We start from the raw sequence: 18,850 nt of genomic DNA on the forward strand, positions 1-18,850 counted from the left end.
TTCTTCTCCCATCTTTAGCCAACTTAGCCTATTTCTTTACAGCCTGTTTTCCTGTAGCACTTCAATAATGTGTACTGCTCAAGTTTCTTTCCGTACCAAACGTGCTATTTTTCCTATTCTCTCCAAATTAAGTAGTCTCAGTGAAACTGAACTTCTTGCATAAAAACTAACATTTTAAGTTGAAAAATGAAAAAAGAGAACGTGTAATAGCACATGTTCATTTCCATAAAACCTCATGTAGGAAATAACCACTTGGAAGTTACTGAAATCTGTGATCAGCTGAAGACTGACTAATACTTTGCTCATAAGGAAGTACCATACTGCCTGCTTCAAGCTACCTTGGGCATCTTTTGTGTGTTTATGTATTCTGTATTGTTTTCTAAGCACATCCACAGTGACACAGATGTGATGCAGAAGATGCTAATTAGCACTGTAAGAGAGATGAGATGTTATGATAAAAACAGATGAAATTTGTTCCAGCATAGGACTCAGGCATTAGCACAGAACTGCTGTCTAAAATGATCATCATTACTACTTGGAGTTTGTGCAGAAAGCAGGAAGTAGATGCTGAAATTGGGATCTTCTGATGCTGAAAAGTGCAAGGGAAACAAAAATAACACTGGAAAATGAAGTGCAACGTACAGTTACAGTGGTTTAGGAGTCTAATCTCTGGTCTTTGGATGCTTATTTTATCTCACTTTTGAAGCAGATGGTACTTTTATGTTACACTTGACTGTAAAGTCTGCATTTTGATTTATTTTAAAGCTCGTATTAGACACACTCTGAGATGCCTCTCAATAACAAATATATTGGTGTCATGAGAAAAAAACAGTACTGCATGTATTTTTATAAATGATAATCACTTTTATTAATGACCACATAATGAAGGAACTGTTTCTAGAAAACACATGACAAATCCAACAGATGTTGGCAGGTATGTTTCTCTTACCTGGATACAAGATTGCATGTATCTAATGTTAGACAAAGAATGATTATTTGCTTCGGGGCAGGATGTAGATCAGAGCCTTTCTTCATTTCTCCATTTCTGGTAAGTTCTTTAAAATATTTGTGGCTCTTCTCAAGCAGAGAAAATAGTCTGCTACCTCTATAGGTAGAGAAGTGTCACACCATCAGTAGTTGAGAGTTCATGGGAATTGAAAGCTGCAAGGACTCTTACTCAAGCCCTGATCTGACAAGTGTAAAATAAGGAATGATTCTATCTACAGAAGGGGATTTTTTACATCATATTTTCAACAGTGTCATCTCTCAATGGCTTTCAGCTTTGAATCCATTCTAATTGCACTTGCCTTGTATTAGCTTACAGCTCCTGTATCAAGTTAGGACTGGTACTGTGCTATTACCAATCAATATGATGCTTTGAAAAAAAAAAATCATGAGTCACTTTCCACACTTAAAAGTGATGAGAAAATGTGTACAATATACAGTTGATTCCTGCTGTTCCACTTGTTCCACTGCTGCAGTTTCTTTTTAAAAAGTTATTATTAAAACCTCCTGTTTGCAAGTAAGTATGAATCTTAATGCTGGGGGATGTTACTGCAAGACAAAGCAAATTTGTTGTGTATTTTTCTATTGCTTCCTTGCAATGTCCTGTTGTATTTGTATTCCTAAGTTAATTGGTACAGAATTGCATCAAGCACTTGATGTGTGACTTGAAAATGTGTGGATTTGAAAATGTTACTTGAAATTAGGAAATAAATGTTCTGTCAAGAGCTACTTCAGCCCAGGCAGCTTTTTCTTTTCCAACAGCTTCCTGTAAGGTATTTGCCTGGACTGAGTTTTCATTTAATCCATTCCAGACTAAGAACTTTTTTTCTCAGGCACAGAAATAGAAGAAAAGGAGTTCCGTGGGCATTTGAGGTTATGTGTAGAGTCTATCGTTTTATTAGAAAGAAATTTAGAATCAGAAGAGGGCATGGTAACAGAGGATGTTTCCTGGAGAATCGGTACACAGGGTAAAGAATAGTCATCCAACCCTGTGTACAGTTCATCTGTTTGGTGATTCCTTTTCCAGGACATGGGATTATTTCACTAGTTTCATACCTTATTCCCAAAAGGTGAAAAGCTGGGGGATTTCTGTGCTGCTGAGCGTGTGTTCTGATTTCACAGCTGGAACATATTTGTATTTTTTAATAAATTAATGTGGTTCAGAAGAGAAAGTAACAAACAAACAAAGTTTAACAAACTTTGGGAAAGATTGCAGCACTTTTACTTTGGGAATGCCCGTTCTTGTTTGTGGAAGTGAATGGTAGAATACATTTTTGGGGCTGAGGCGGGGGTAGCGAGCAGTGCAAGGCTAATAGTCCTCTCAAATTCTCTTCCTCCAGCTATTATAGGTAGTACAGCTTCTTTTTTCACGGTGTACTGGAATGCAGAAAGTGCACAAAGAGTGGAGTGGAGCTTTTCATTTGCAGTGTCTTCTGGTTTATTTGAGGACCTTCAAATTTGGCTTTATCTACCAATAGAAATTTTTCACCCAGCATGAGCTTTCACAGAATTCAGTATAGTGCTGTATGGACAAAAGGGTCCTTAGGTATAAATAGGTTTTAATAGGGGATAGGAATTTAAATCTCTGTGTTGAGTGAGATTGTCACAAGCTAAATAGCCACCTCAGCCCAGCTTTTATCTAGCACACATGGGTGAACTCTTATAGAGCAAAGGACAATTTTATGTGTATGTAGGTATTTATAGTTATTCATTAATATACACATATTAACTTCATAGATGCAACGTGAATCAGAAAAAAAACTAACCTCTTCAGCCCCACTGCCTTTATAAGGGGCAATGCCAAGAACTGGGAGAAGCTGAGTTAGAAGTGGTGGTGAGGGCCCTTGAAGAGTGGGCTGGGCTGTGTCTGTGGGCAGCAGAGGACCTGCACTTGTGCTGCCCTAAGCCTGGCCTGGTGGGTGCAGAGCCTGCTTGCTCTCTGCCCACCACTGTTTTTTAGACCAGCTGTCAAGAGTTTCATTTGTGTTGTACCTAGAATAAAGGGAATGGTTTAAACTCTTTTATATTATTCAGTGTGTTGAATCAGGTACCTGTTTGTGTTCAACATATCTTTGCCCTTGCTGGTGCAGCCGCACGAGGGGCGAAGATGCTTGCTCTGTGTGTTGTTTTCCAGTGTTTTCCAGTTTTCTTGGCATGCAGCAGACACTGATGTGTTTGTGGGAAGTTGCAGTCCATTGGCCTAGTCCCACCTTGCTCTCTCTGTGAACTGACACCCTTGACTTCAGTAGAGCCCTGGTGTTTGGGCAGAAGCATGGCCAAGGCTCAGAGAGAGATCGGATTTTGGGGGTTTCAGGCAACTCTAAATTTGCACCCTTCTTTTCTTCATGGTGAGCACTCACCGTCTGGCTTTGGCACACAAGTTTGTGGGCTGCAACACAGCGAAGCCAGGAGCTGTTTCCTATTAGCAGAGCAGTAATCAGTACATATTTGTGTTTTATTGCTGTGGATCTGAGTCTTTGTCTTGTTTTGTGCAATTTAGAATCGTTCCTGTTAGTGTATCCCCAAACTCATTTGTTTACATGTTTTTCTTCCCTAGCAGCCTGTCACCAATTAACCTGGCCGTACAGTCTGGCCTCCCTTCTGCCCTCTTGTCCCTTGAAGCCACTTTATCGTGGATGCTCCTTTGTAGTGAAGATCTGAAATCTGGAACTGCACTTACTGCAGCACAGACCACCTCTCTGTGTACATCAGATGTACAGGATTGATTTTGCTTTCATATTCTGCATGCCTAAGTATTTTTATATACAAAAGCTGGTCTTGACTGCCATTAAATTTGAACATTATGCTTCAGTTTGACCTCATTCTACATGAGCCATTCTACTTCCATTCTAGATGATGTGTGAAGCTTTGCTTGTTTCAATTGAGAAACTTTTAGAGTAAATGAATACATATCTATATTTGGTATTCTTAAAGAAAATGGGAGCCCCATGCATGCATCTAATGGTGGAGTCTATGGAGAACGTTCCATGGAGTATCATTTTTAAAATGCTGCCATATTGTGGCTTTCTCACATTCATGAATGCTGGCTAAATATTTTCATGATCTGCAGCTGGCCTACCCTCTGCTTTTTAGCTTGTGGTTTTAGACACCGCCATATCTCCCTTATTGGCTTTTAGGAATGTAGCTGGCTTTGCTGCCAGTTCTCTGTTGTGAGCAGAGAGCTCAGCAAAGTCTGCTGTCCTGGACCATTTTGGAATGGTGGCTTCTTGTACTGATACTTAGATGCTGCTAAAGTTACTAAGAACAATTCAATGTATATTATGTCTTATATGCCATAATGTGGTAATTGATGTTTTGGTTAACAGGCAAAGCCTCATAATAACCGTGTGTTTAAAAAAAAAAAAAAAGTTGGATTTTACCAGCTGAAATTAAGAGAACAGTAACATAATGTTTGATATAATGTATTGGGATGTGACTTAATGTTCTTCCAGACTTTAATACGTTTCACATATAAAAAGTAGTGCCTTAGGTTTAGTGGAGGGGTAAGCTATATTTTTACCATATTTTATATTTTAAGTCCTAACATTTCTAATGTTACTCAGAAATAATCTGTTTTAAGGAGACGAAATCAGTTGGACGAGGGGAAGAGCAACTTAGAAGTGAGAAAGGAGAAGAGGTGCTCTGATTCGCTGGTGCCCATAGGAAACCAGCCTACTGCAGGCTGACTGAGCATATAGAGATGGCACAGGGAGGGAAACCGAGTCTTGAAAATCTCTTCCATTAAATCTGGATTTAGATGACTTCACATTTTACAAGCACTTGTGTCAGCACATTCCATAGGGATGAATTAGAAACCATTCCTGTTGAATTTGCAGGGTTATTTCTCCCCTCTCCTTCTTTACGTCACGCGTTGGGAGCACGCTGCTCAGCTGACCTATGAAAAACATTGGAATTTCCCAGCGCTCTCACACTTGATGTGCTGAGGAAGGGTCTAATCCAGCACAGGGCTGGCAGTGCCAGCTCCCCTTGGCACTGTTGGGATTACGCCAGTGTGGAGCAGGACATGGGCCTTGGTCACCCGTCTGCAGAGAGAGACTTGTCCCAGTGGTCTGACACTAACCCCTTCACCTCCCCACACAGCCTGTGTCCCCACCCTGTCGAAACACTGTTCCCTCCCGCTGGAAATATTCTGTGTTTGTTGTATGGCTGATAATTTTAATGGAATCGCTGATGTGCATGAATAACAGAAGGAAATCTCTTTAACTATCTCTAACTGCTGTGTATGCTCATCTTTTCTTCTCCCCACACCACCTCACCTGTGTTCACCTTCCTTTTTTTGTGTTATGTCTATTTTAGATTGTAAGCTCCTCAAGGCAGGGAACTGATGTTTCTCAACTGTCTGTAAAGCACCTTTTACAACTGTGGTGCTCTTTGAAATATCAAAAAATAATAAATATTAGAATCGATTCCCAATGAGTTAAAAGTTTTATTTGTTTCTAACGTTTTAGCAAGGGCAGCAGCCCCATCAGACTCTGTGTCAGGAAGGTGCTCAGAGGACTGGGGGTGGCAGTGTCAGACCCTGTGTGCTGACAGCCAGCAGGATTTGCTGTCTGCTGTCCCTGCTCCGTGTTTCACTGCTCTTGTGGAACTGCTGGTGCCGGTGTAACCTGTACAACCGTCCTTCATTGCTTTCTCTCTCTGTTGTCTTTGATAGCAGCGTTCCCCTTATCAATACCCTCATCATCACTCCCGTCTGATCTCCTCTCCAAGCAACTTTGAGCACATCTACCACATGACTGTTAATTCAGCTGAAAAATTCCTCTCTTACGATTCCATAAACCCTGCATTTTCCCCGCCTCCACGCTCTGTCCTCGGTACTCCAGACTTTGTCACTCTGAGGGTATGAACGGCTGAGTCAGGTGTTCACTCTACTAACACTGTGTGGTTTTCCTTTTGCCTGGCTATTAACGTGGGAGAAAACCCCTTATAAGCTGTTCCTTCACTCTCCACTTTCTTTTGTCCCAGACAATTTACTTTCTGCTATCAGCTGGAGTCTTCCCACAGCTCTGGCATGTCAAGAAACAGACACTTCATGGCCTTAGGAAAAAAAGAAAAAAATCTTGGGCTGAACCTTTTGCTCTGAGAATATTTTTAATCGTATTAATAACATTTAGGAAGGAAGGATGTGAGAATTTTGAGTAAGTTCTCTGTTCCACAGTGTTCAACACCCAGCAGTCAGAGTGCTGTGTACCAGGTTGATTTAGGAAGAGGTTCTGGATCTGTCCGTGTTGGACCAAGCTTTCAAGCTGTTCGTTCATGATGAGTTCACGTGGGATGTGAGAATTTGTGCACAATACTGTACACAGATGGAAAGAGACACAGGTAGTGCCTCAGGGAGTGTCTAGGTTGAAGTAAAAAAGTGAAGTTAGAACATGTAGAAAGAGGATAAAAATTAAAGACGATGGCAACTTTCTGACAGGGATCCTATTAACCCTGGTAGTTTTAGGCAGAGGCTGACGTAGGATGCTGTTCTGTGGGCATCCTTCGAGTTGCAGTGTAAATTGGAGGGATGGAAGTGGTCTTTCCTTTTTTTTCATGCCTTGTGCATCCAGGTCTGCCTACCTGGGGGTTGCTGTGTCTCGTAGAAATACAAACCGAAGTGAAGCAGGTACACAGGTAGCTGCAGAGCATCACAGCTGTGTACCATGCTGGGGCCTCTGCCTGGGACAGATAAATCAGGAATAACCTGTAGGTAGATGTGTGTGATGCTGTTGTTTGCTCAGGATTTGTGTGGGTCCAGGCCATGTCCATTGCTGTCACGGGAACATTGCTCTTGGTTTCTGGCAAACCTTCACTGCCCGGCTGCTTCGAGTGCCTCTGGGCTGCTGTGCTGGAGCTCTGTCACTGGGAAGGTTTTGGAAACATAACCTGCATCCAACACTAGACAGAATTTTAAAATGCAGGAGAAAAAGAAATCTTCTCCATATGGCTCCAAAACCAATTTGCACAGCTGAGCTTTGACTGGTTGTGTGCATGGTCATGTGTCACTGCTGTGAGGTCCCAGCTGTCACAGCCATTAATACACGAGAGGAATGCTCTGTTGAAATGAAAAAAAACAAAAAAACCAAACCCAAAAAAACACTACAAAAACCCTGTTAAATTGAATTGAAAGCTGTTTCTCTCCTAAGGATCATTACAGGGTCACTGAAGTTGTATTTCAGTTCTGGTTTTAACGGGGTTCTTTTAATCCAACTGTACTATAAAATTGTCTGTGTTTGATATGCAGCGATGTATCACCGGACTGTGACCCTCCCTCTACCTTCCCTTTCTCATGTGAGTAGTCTTCCTGGGATCAGTAAGGAATGACCCCTGGTGCTTCAGACAATAACTCAATTTTTTTCTTTAGGAGCATCCTTCATTCAAATGTTGCAGCCTCCTAGCATAAATTGAAGGGGAAAAAAGTGAAGGGGGCAACCTGGAGTGTTGAGATCCTGCCCTGCTAGCTCCTTAGAGCACTAGAGGTTTAGTCTTGTGTGAGGAAAAGCTTGCTTTGTAGCTTGAGGGTAGAGCTGCTGGAAGCTGTATGGAAAGACAGGCTGTGAGTTTGGTTTCATGTCTGTCTATCCTCCCTTTGTGTTTGGAGATATTGGTGTGAGCAGGGTGCCATGGTCCCAGGTAGGATCTGGTATTGGAACCAAGACAGCATGGAATCCATAGGGGAGTTGAAAAATGACCTATTAAAGCAGGCTCTTAGAGTCTATCCTATTATTTCATGGAAGAGTTGAAAGCTGAGTGTTACAGTGTGATGAACAGGGCACTACTTTAAAACAAAAACAAACCCAAGAACAAGAACAAGCAGCACAATGGACAGAGGAGCAGTGGCAGAGCAGTTCCTGTGGGTGCTGTACCTGTCCAGTCAGACCCTGTCCCTCACCCCAGTGCTGGAGAAGGTGCCCAGGGAGCAGCTGGAGCAGGAGCAGAGGCTCCATAACACTGCAGTGATTGCACCTGCATAACCCACAGCTCCCCTCTCCAGCTGGAATGGGATGTACTGAAGTCATCTGGGCCTCACCCTGTTTCGCAGTGATTCGCTTTGCTCAGCAGCAGCTTCTCTGCTGCTGCTTTTGCCCCCACTTCTTTCATCTTTCTTCGTTTGGTCCAGCAGTGGGGCTGAATTTTCCTGCTAGGATTTGAACTGTTGCTCGAAATGAGGGGTTTTTGTCTCTCTAAGTAAAGCAAGCTCAGGTTTCCTTTTGTTTTCTGTGTTTTTAACCTGCTGCATTGTGCTGCTTTGTAACTACCGCTAATAACCGCCGTTTATTTTCCTTTGAATCCCCTTCCTGCATCATGTGCACACCACTTCCAGGAGGTTTGATCCAAAGTGCCAGCGTCCCTGGCATGTGCTTATTTTATTTTTAGAACAAAGAATGATGAAAGATTTGCTTTGTGGAGAGACTTTCTACAAGGAATTACATGGACGTTGCGAACTGAGGTCACGAAAAGTAATCATCTTTAGAACACAGCGTTAAAACAAATGAGTCTCTTTTTGTGCCCCCACCCATTCCCTCCTTCCCCTGATGCCTGTGTGTTGTCTGCTCAGTCACTGTGAAGGAGATTAATCACCTTGTCATCAAACATAATTGCGTTCTTTGCAAAATGAGCCACTGTAGGTTTAGATCAGCCTCGCAGCCCCAGCGTACTAACTCCAGTGCACGCGTGGTGCTGCATTTGGCTCTCCTTTCTCTCTCAAAACACGGCAGTAACTCATCCCTCAGCCCCTCCCTTCCTTTGGGTATCGTCAGGGGAGCGAGTCTCCGTGGTTTAGGTACAGCCAGGATGCTCAAACATTGCCTCTCAGTTTATTGCGTGGGGGAAAAGCAGGAGCTCAGTGTAGTTTATACTGCGAAGCAGGATGGTTATTCACGTTTAAAAACAAAAAAAAAAAAAAAAAAAAAAAAAGAAGGGGGGAAGCTAAGCAAGAGACAGCAATATAATCCCACAAATAATTTGAGACTGTTTTAAGCCTTTAGGTATAAATCCTTGTGGTGCAGCAGTGGAAGAAGGGAGAAGTAAAAAGGGAATTTTTTTCATTGGTAAGGTCTCTGATTCTCTTTTGCTGAGGTTTGTGAGAGATCTGGGAACAGATGAGAGATTTTAATTCTTATTTGCTGCACATTAAAAATCAGCCATTTCTGGCACCCTGGGAGAATGAAAAGCCAAGGGTTTACTGTAAGATCAAAGTGGTCCGTAAGAGCAATGATTCCAGGGATGATTGTAAGACTGGATTTGGCAGTAGGTTGGTAAAATCTATCTGATGAAGTCTAACCTGTGTAAAATCTGTTCTTTACAAAGCCTCAATTAAATTACCCATTTTAAAATACAGATAGAGACATGGGTAGTACCAAGGTTCTCTGAGAATATCCTTGTGGGGGTGGAATATTTGTTCTGGTCTGAAATTCTCATAACACGCTAGTTTAAAGAAGCACTGCAATTGCAACTACTGTTTTATATATTGCTATTTCATCTCAGTGTGAGGATGGGGAAATAATTAAATATAAATAGGAAGAAACAAACAGTTATTGCAGAGCGGGGGGGCTGTAAAGGGTAAAGGAAGTAATTCTTAGAGCTACCTGCAGTTCTTTCACATTGTGCATCTGTGAAGGTTCCCTGAACCTAATTCCAGTTCATGGTATTGACTTTATAGTGCAAATCACACCCTGTTGATGAGCAGGACAAGGTGTCATGTTTAGCCAGAGCTGAAATGACACACATGGGCAAGTCCCTCTGGGCTAGGAAGCCAGCTCATACACAGGGAGAGGGGCTAAATAACCTGAGAAGTCTTCTCCCCTAAAGTCAGCTAGGTTAACAGAAGCAGAAATAAAATCTCCCAGAACTCACTTCAAAGTACTCTTTCACCTTCTTTTAAAGACAACTTAATGTTTGAGGAACTGCCATATCCAAGTAGGGAAATTGTGGTTTATCTCCTCAGTAAAGGACCGCTTCAGTCCAGTAACTGATGAATTTAGAAAATCCCACTGAAACTCTCAGGATTCAAAATAGGAGCAATAATCAAGATATGTAGAAAAACAGTGGCATGTGCTCTGGTCCTCCTCTTTGTGCAGGCTGGAAACAGGAAGCTGCTTCTCACTTTGGCTCAACTAGTGCAGTTTGGAGGGATGCTGTTGACACCTTTGGAATTTCATAAGCAATTGCTATACAGATTGATCCACTATCTATTCGTAACTCTGCAAGCATTAGGGATTAACCTGGATATTGTATCAACTTAAAAAATCATAGCACAAACGATAGCATCAAGGAGAAATTGTAAGGGGATCCTTGCCAGCTTGTGTTCAGAAAGAAGCCATTATGCAGTGTAACTTGAATATATCTACAGCAGCTTAATTAGGTTTGCAAACCATCCTTTCAGGGAAATTCTGGAATTATTCCATGTATTCTTTCAGTTGCCTGCATATGTCCATGTAATTCAGCACTTCACTGCCGCGTTGCGTGTGCTGCCAGTCTCTGCACTAAACTGCAGAATATTATTTTGCAATTTTTGCTGACTTGCTGCCCAGATACTCAGCTCCGGTAAGGTCGGGGTTTTAATGTGTTTTGGAGCCTCACAACACCAAATTGCAAGGTTGAGCCGGCAGTGGATAAGTGAACGTGTCTCGTGTGTGTGTGTGCATTTCAGAACCTTCGGCCCCAGGAGAGCCGGACGGTGTTCAGCGGCTCCGTGAGCATCCCGTCAATCACGAAATCCCGCACGGAGCCAGGACGATCCATGAGCGCAAGCAGCGGGTTAGCAGCACGTAAGCAAACAGAGCTGTGTTGCTGTGGGGGCTGGACACGAGTGTTTCAGGGGAAGGGCTGCCTGCAGTTGCTTCTGTCCGTGCTGGATAAGGGTTTTCCAAAGTGACGGCTGACGGCGTTGTGCCGAGGGCCAGCAGAGTATTTTAGTCTTGCTTTCAAAGGAGCGCCTGAATAAGCAGGTAGTGCCTTTGAGGGTCCCACACTTGTAATTCGTCAATTTTTTTAAATTGATTGTAGAATTCAAATTACGTTCTTAGCCCTGGGGATGCTTTGCTCCTGCTCAAGTGTTTTAAATCAGTGAAAAGTTATTCACCAGCTCCGTGGTTATTAATTTTGTTGCTGAGCTGTGTGTAGCTCTTGATGCTTCTCTTGCCACTAATGCAAAGATAAAACAGTAGAGGACTGGCTGCTGGAATGGAAGGTTGGCGTTACATTGAAAAAGGCCACTGGAATTAGACAACCGCCACAGCTGTTTCTACAACTGCCACCTTTCAGCACAGTGACTGTGTAAAGTGTTCTTAAACTGACATGCCAAGGGAGGGACTGGACCGTCCACAAGAACTGCAGCAGACGAGAGAAAAGCCCACACAGCCTGCAAGCCGGGACCTTGGGACCTTGGGACAAACTGCAGGAAAGCAGAACTTGCCAGAGAAACAGCTAAACAAGTTCCCGGTGTGTCAGGTGGGGTCTGTAACACAGTTAAAATCCTCCGTTGTAGGATCGTCTGCGCAGAACGGCAGCGCTTTGCGGAGGGAATTCTCGGGAGGGAGCTACGGAGCAAAGCGCCAGCCCATGGCGTCGCCCTCAGACGGGTCCCTGTCCTCAGGGGGCCTGGACCAAGGCAGCGATGCACCCACAAGGGACTACGAGCGAGAGGTGAGTGACAGCAGGAGGAGGAGAAACCTTAAGGGTCGTGATAAAGATGAGGCTTTTCAATCCTGTTCATAGGGTTGGCTACAAGTTTGGGAGTCTTTGACAGTGGAGAGAAGGATCTCCTGTATTTCAAGCTACAAAAGACTTTGGTCAAAGTGTCAACTCTGGCCCTGGTATTTAATATGCAGGAAAAGTTCTATGTATTCTTTACCTGGAGATGTGTGGGTAATGAGGCTCCCCCAACCATCAGCCCAGTAGAGTAACAGCTTGAAGTGCTGATACTCCTTTTGACCTTTATGTGCAAAGATTCATAAGCTATCTTAGCCACCATTTCACAGGAAACACTTTGTACTCAGAAGTTAGCTAGGTAATTTAAGAATAATAATTTCATGTAGAGCAGGAACTGGATTTAATAATTTCTATTCTGTGCAGTCAAGACTATCATTATGATAGGACTGGAATCCTGCCCAGTGCTAAATTCAGTCACTCCAACCAAGAATGTTTTACATGGGAGGGTTCAGTCTGAAGCTGGCCTGCAAAACTTCCCCAACCCATTTTCTCACCAAGGAGTGTGAAAATGAGAGACCACACAAGGCTTTTCGTGGCACTGAACATATCCTGCCAGTGGAAGCTGATAGGCAGCTGTCAGCCCAAATTCAGGCTCAGAGTTTCATTCTGCTGTACTCTGGAAGATCCAAGTGACTCGATAGGATGTTTGAATTGATACCTCGGGGCTGACGTAGAAGAGGGAGCTGTGATGAAGCCACAAAGTTTTCTCATTTTAGTGCAAGAGCATCTCAATCATAATGTGTGAAAAGGCAGGAGCTGTAGGCAGCCTGAAGCTGCACACTCTGCTGGCCAAGCAGCCCTTGGTTACACAGACTGCCAGAATCCTACTGGTACTGTGTCCCTATGTCAGTATCACTTATGCCTGCTGAAAGCAGAGTGATATCTGACCACTTAATCTCGGGTCTCCTTGGAAATGCAGGCAAAAAAGATCCCTCAGTATTTCTGGACACAAGCAAAATCCGCAGAGGCCTTTGAATTCAGTCACCCCCAAACTTGCTATCCTGTTACTTACTGGTGTTCTCGTGTGTTTCTGGCCTGCAGGACTCTGACTCTCCAAGACACTCAACGGCATCAAACAGCTCCAACCTCAGCAGCCCTCCCAGCCCGGTTTCTCCTCACAAGACCAAGAGCCTCTCCCTAGAGAGCTCTGACCACGTGAGTTGGGACTCATGAACTGCTTCAGCATTCAGATTTGGCATCACATCAGCTTGCTGTCCCCATGGCTGTCCCCTTCACTTGCTCCAGTTCTCACCTTCATCCTCCTAACCCTCCCCATTCCCTGTCTGTAAAGGATCTGGGAGTGGGGTACAGAGGAAGGTAAAAGCTGGTTGTCTTCAGCACCGTTTGGCATTGCCTCACCTCCCCAGATCTGACAGCAGCAAATGAACAAAGCTAGGGTGTTGGTAAATATCAGATGCTGTAGATTTGTATTAGTATTGGTTTCATTTTTGTGGTTACAGCTGCTTCATTTTTAAAGACATATTTATCCCACTCCCCTTCCATTTCCCAAAAGGTAGCATAAGTAGACCAGACCAGTATCAACAAGAGAAAATTCAGAGGGATTTTGTTTTCATACAATAGCTCATTGTACTGTACAAAAGTAGCACAGAGACCCCTTCCCCTCCACGGGGAATGATCAGTATGTCAGAGGCACATAAAAGCTTTCAGCCACCACGTTTGAATGTCAATCTGATTGTCGCCAGCAAATCCTTATTAATTAAAATGATGCATATTTTACTACAGTACAGAGTTTAAATAAATACGCAGATGTTAGAGTAAAATACGTATGTATATATTCAAAGAAAAAAAGCATTGTGTATGCAGCAGAAGATGGATGCTTATTTAAGAGAGCCTTTAATTTAAGATTTGTGTTGTCCCTGTTTTCATGCTCGGTGATTTACAGACTCGGAGGCCTGGCTAAAACCTCCCACAGGACAGATTCCATGTGCGCAGCGCTCGCTGCACTGCCGGGACAGCCCCTGCAGTGCTCTCACAATACTTCTCCTTCTGGCTGTAGCAGAACTGAAGCTGTAATTCCTACTTTCCTCATAGTCCTCATCCTTCCCAAAACCAAGAATTGGCAGCGAGGCCCTGTCCCAACAGCCACGGGCGCCGGTCAGCCCGGCGGCTGCCCTGGTTCCGTGCACACCACCTGTGAGCTGGAGCCTTGCAGCAGCTACAGGAGAGGTCCTTCAGGCAGCAAGGGAGTTCAGTGCAGCTGCATTCAGCAGGATTGTTTCCCTGGGTCAGCCTTTGAGCAGGTTTAACTCAGAAGGGAGCAGTCTCCCGCATCTCCTTGACCATCCCTAAGCAGCAAACTCTTACTGTCACTACCAGATCCTGGTTGCTAATACACATCAGCCAAACGAGTGCCCTTAGCTCAAAGCTGGCCCTGGCTGGCTTTGCTGTCACTGTAGCAACAAAGAACCTTGAAGACTGACCTCACACTGTTCACACTGTGGTAATCAAAGATGCCTGGTGACCCACAACTGCTGCACTGGCAAGGTTGGTTTTCCTCTGCCCCCTGCCTGTGCTATGCGTTTGTGCAATTCGCAGTTGTTTCTGTGTGCTCATGCGCTGTTCGGTTCCAAAAGCAGGGCAGGTTGGAGGGCAGGAAGTACTGCAGTGGAAGGCAGAGCCTGCTGAAGTTGGAAAAATAAAAAGCTGAAGTGGTCACCCAGTCGACAGAATAAATGAAAAACTGATACACAGATGTATGGTAAGAGGAAGATGTCTCTTGTCTTTAGTTAGCAAGGCAGATTGTGCTTTTCATTTGGGATGAGCCTTTCTTCCCAGTAGTATTGTTGCTGACTTCATACTATGACCATACTCAAACACGTAAGGGCTTTTTGTATTTAGAATATTGGGGTTTGTGGGTTTCAGCAACTTGTTATGGCTCTCATTAAACCATTCTGTATTCTTGCAGTCAGCAGTTATGTAGAGCTTCACCCACACAGAGGTGTTTGTAGTTTTGCAGTTTCTGTCTTTCCTAATAGAAGTTGTAGGTAAGTTCAAACCATGTACAGTAATTTCCAGGTATGATCTAAATGTGACATAGGGAACAAGACACAGATCATCTAATCCATTAAATCATGCTGGGTCTCCTAGGTAAGGTTTCTCTTTCACTCTGAATCAAGAGGCTTATCCAAGTTTAAGCTCATTCAGTGTTATTTTGGGACAGGAATTCAAGAAATTATTGTAGAAACCATCATATCAAAGCCTGTCTCTCTCCTATTTGGGTATTTCAGAGTAGCAAGCTGGTTGTGTTGTTTGTTTTAACTTCAAACCTACTACTTAGGCAAGCCTGGCATTTGAAATTAAAAGCTTTAGCAAACAGCAAAGCATCTGAAAGTAATTCCTCCCAGAAAAGTTTATGTATTTCTGAGGGACAGATAGGCAGGGCGTTATTGGCATTACTGAAATTCCACATCAGCTTCTTTTTAAAGGATGCATATTGCTTCAAGTATAGCCACTGCTTTTTCCCCACAATTCCCTTGTTTTGGTGAAGCATGTCCACACACTTTTCAAAGCCTTTGCAGACTAGTTTTGTATTTACTGTATGTTGTATTTAAGTAATAATCTTCTTTTGATGTTGAGAGAAGGCATTTAAACAGTGGTCATTAAAGACAGAGCAGCCTGCATGGCAGTCCCCTGAGAGAGGGTCACGGGATCGTTTTCCATGGACTTTTTTTTTCCGCAGTTGTGCTAAAGCTCTCTCTGAAAATGGAACCCAAGGAGCCACCACACAGCAAACAATTAAATTGTGTTTACTCCGTTCCAGTGCCTGCAATCTATTGATACCAACCCCTGGCATTTTCAGGCAGAGCATAGGTCAGCTGTGTTACAACACTAAGCTCAGAGGATGAGAGCTCCACAGGCCCACACGGTTTGTACACTACACTGTCCAAGCCTCAGCAGTCTTCTCTAGGATTTATTTACTCATTAGTTTGGTCCTGTGCATTTTTATAAGTGTCTGTTCAGAAGAGAAACAGCAACTGTTCTCTCAGTTGAAAAGCAAATGACCACATCACTTATTTAAAAAGGAAAACATTGTCCTAGGACTTAAATAGTTCTATATATTTGGGGACCATTTGGTTACAGACTCAATTTGAAACCACACTCATCTCTTTTTGTTGGTATGCATACTGCAGCTGAGTTTTCTAAAGACTCATTGGGCTAGGAAAAGTAACTTGGTCATTTGAACTGTAAGACTCTTGGCTGGTATCTCCAAGGCAGTTGTCTCCCAAGGTTTGACAAAGTTTGCTCCTTTGCACTGTAGCACTGCTTCAACTTCACAGGTTAAGGGCTGCGTTTTGTTCTGGGAGCTTAAAATCTCCCCCTGAATTTCTGACTGTGGCACATGTTCTCTGTACACAGGATGTGTATCTAGCTGGGGTTTTTTTCCTTTTGGCTGAGACTGAAGGTGTTTGCATTTTTGACAGTGCTTGAAAAGATGGGTTGTTGGGGGTTTGCCTTTTTTTTCTCTCTTTTGATGGCAACAAGGATCTGAACAGATTCAGGCAGCTACTAAGGATTCCAGGTTATAGGATGGAATAGGTTTGGTAAATTACTTTTCCCCTGCACATGTGCACACACAGGTATGTGGCTTCCTCCCACATTTCATAAACTCAAAAGCAGGGTTACAGTACTCTCTTCTCTCTTGCCTTTGGCCTGTAGAAGACAGCTGGTGGTATCAAAAAAACATTCCTGAGACTGTGGTGAAGTAGTTGCTTTTTTTTTTCCCCTCCATTAATTGCTGTGGCTTCTTATGAAATGTGCATTTTGCCCATTTAAATGAGTTTCAAAACTAAGTCAGGAATGTTCTCTCTTTGATTTTATTCTGATAAGTTACAACCCAGGTGTGTTATTCTCAGGAATATGGCAGAGGGAAGTTAAGGGTCTTGCCATACCATAAAAGTCCAAAGCATAGTTTATTTATAGAAATGTAGTTTAACTGCACCTAACTGCTTCACAGTGTGTCAGCCTTTCCAAACAGAACAGTTGGGTTGGATTATTAACACAGAAACAGATTCTGGCCCTGTGTTGTATTGCATGGCCAGACCCTGGATGACAAGACAGACATGCTCTTGGTGGAAAAAGAGTTTCTTTTCCATTTTATGAATGCTGTTTAATTTTAAATGAATGCATTAAGGGTAAAACTTATTGCAGTGCAAGTACCCACAGCTCCTGAGCCTTAGTCTGAGAATCAAAGTGGCACATAGCAATTCCTGCTGTGGGTTCTTTTGTTAATACGAGTCCATTCCATGGAGGAAATGGGACAACTTTTCTGCACTAACACAAAGTGCACCTTTCTGTGTACTTGCTGTTCACAGTTTATTTGATAAACACCCCCAGAAGCTGCTCTGCTGCAGGCTTTGCAGTCTGAATTCCAACTCCTCTCATTCCAGCTGCAGCTCAGTACAACCTGTTTTCATTCTCCATTTAAGACAGTCACATCTACAGGGAAGAAATCCACAAACAAACCAGTGTTGCTATACCTGCCTTTTTATGTATGACAGTTTCATATCATTTATTTTTAAAATATGTTTTTTAGGTTTTTCATTGTAATATTATTGTACAGTTTTGCATGGCATAGATGTAATCACTTTTTTGTTTTAGAGTATAAAAGCTGACAAGTGTGCGTGTGGGGGAAAGATTCTGCTTTTTGCCTCTTCTCACTCTTTTGTTTAATGCCCTCAATGTTGTAGGGGACATTGTAAGAGATTCTCTGCTACAGAACAATGATGTAGATTCTTTTGCACAGAAATATTTAAGGTGGAACAGTCAACGATGTAAAAATGACTTACCACCAATATTTTATGTTGGTAACACACTTAATATTAACCTACTTTGATGTACTGCAATAAAACAGGGAACTGTTAGAAATGCAGATGTTCTGTCTTTTTTTCCCACCTCCCCACAGTAAGCTTTGAGGAGCAAATAGAAAGAGGAGTGATGGTGTTCTTGAAGATACAACACGCTGGTTCTAACACATCTGCGCAAGTGCACAGTGGGAAGAAAAGGAGTATGTGAGAAAATCTATTTCCCTTTAAGAGCTTTCAGAAAAAATAACCAGATCCTTTTGAAAATAAAAAGTCAAAGGCACAGGATGCTGTGCTCTATTGAACTACAGTTTGCCTGACCTTTTTCTTAGGTCAGCTATCATGTGATGACCTAAGAAATGGGTAGTTACGTAGCTGTAGTCAGTGTTTTTGGTGTTCCTCCTTCATTTGTAGTTACACATCAAATGTTTCGGCTGACCTAGTGTTAGAGGCTGGATTGTTAGTTAGTTCTGAGCTACCAACACCACTGTGACCTTCCTGCACTTTTAAACAGATCTCAGAATAGCTGTGAAGTTTTGCATGTGCCCTGGCCCTTTCCTGTCATCCACCCATTCCTCACAAGTCAGCCTGGCATTTTCCCCATACCAGAGAGTGTTGGTACATCATCCTCTTTGTTCATTCCCCTCTTGCTGTAATGTTGGAAATGGCCTCACTGGGCCTGGGGAAGTTTAGATATTAGTAAAAATTTCTTCACAGGAAGGCATGTGAAATGGGAACTGGCTGCCCAGGGAAGTGGTGGAGTCACCATCCCTGGAAGTGTTCAAAGGCTGTGTGGATATGGCACTGAAGGATGGTTTAATGGTGAGCAAGGCGGTGCTGGGCTCAGGGTTTGTTTTGATGATCTTAGACATCTTTTCCAACCCTAGTGATTCTGGGGTAAGTCTTGGCTTTGGTACCTGCTTCAGTCACTCCACCTGCAGCAGGAATACAGGACTGGGCTGTTACTTATCCCCCACTGCCAGCAGTGCGAGCCTGGGCATTCTTCCATTACCAAAGCCTACCAGCAACCCCTCCAGGAGCAGGCACCAGGATTTCCACTTCTTCCAAGGGCTTAGGCTGCCTTACTCCTGATCCTCTCCTCCAGTCAAAATGTTTACTTTCTCGGCCCTTGACTCCAGTTCACATGGATTTAAGCCCATGGCTCATCCCCTTGAGGCAGCTGCTGTACCTCTGGGACATACCCTGGTTCCTGTGCTCTGACTTTTCAATCAGTGTTTTATTTCTGATTTCCCAGGGGTTGAGTTGCACATCACAGCTGTGAAAGTCTTGGGAAATGGGCCTTGCAG

The 18,850-nt window shown here is 43.2% G+C and overlaps 1 protein-coding gene across 4 annotated transcripts in view; it reads left to right on the top strand.

Moving 5' to 3' along the window:
* CDC42BPA (CDC42 binding protein kinase alpha) overlaps positions 1-17,607 on the top strand; it is a 182,370-nt gene extending 164,763 nt beyond the window's left edge. For 3 of the 4 annotated variants that reach the window (XM_040057917.2, XM_058419710.1, XM_040057918.2), the window contains 3 exons: positions 10,661-10,778; positions 11,498-11,655; positions 12,763-17,607. In XM_040057917.2, the coding sequence (XP_039913851.1) occupies positions 10,661-10,778; positions 11,498-11,655; positions 12,763-12,894 (408 nt within the window). In that variant the 3' untranslated portion in view covers positions 12,895-17,607. Of the gene's footprint in view, positions 1-5,680; positions 5,867-10,660; positions 10,779-11,497; positions 11,656-12,762 lie in introns of all 4 variants that reach the window. The other variant, XM_058419709.1, reaches the window with a different exon arrangement.
* The last annotated feature ends 1,243 nt before the right edge of the window (positions 17,608-18,850 follow it).

Source organism: Hirundo rustica, chromosome 3 (genome assembly GCF_015227805.2).
Source record: "Hirundo rustica isolate bHirRus1 chromosome 3, bHirRus1.pri.v3, whole genome shotgun sequence".
In the NCBI taxonomy this organism is placed as follows: domain Eukaryota; kingdom Metazoa; phylum Chordata; class Aves; order Passeriformes; family Hirundinidae; genus Hirundo; species Hirundo rustica.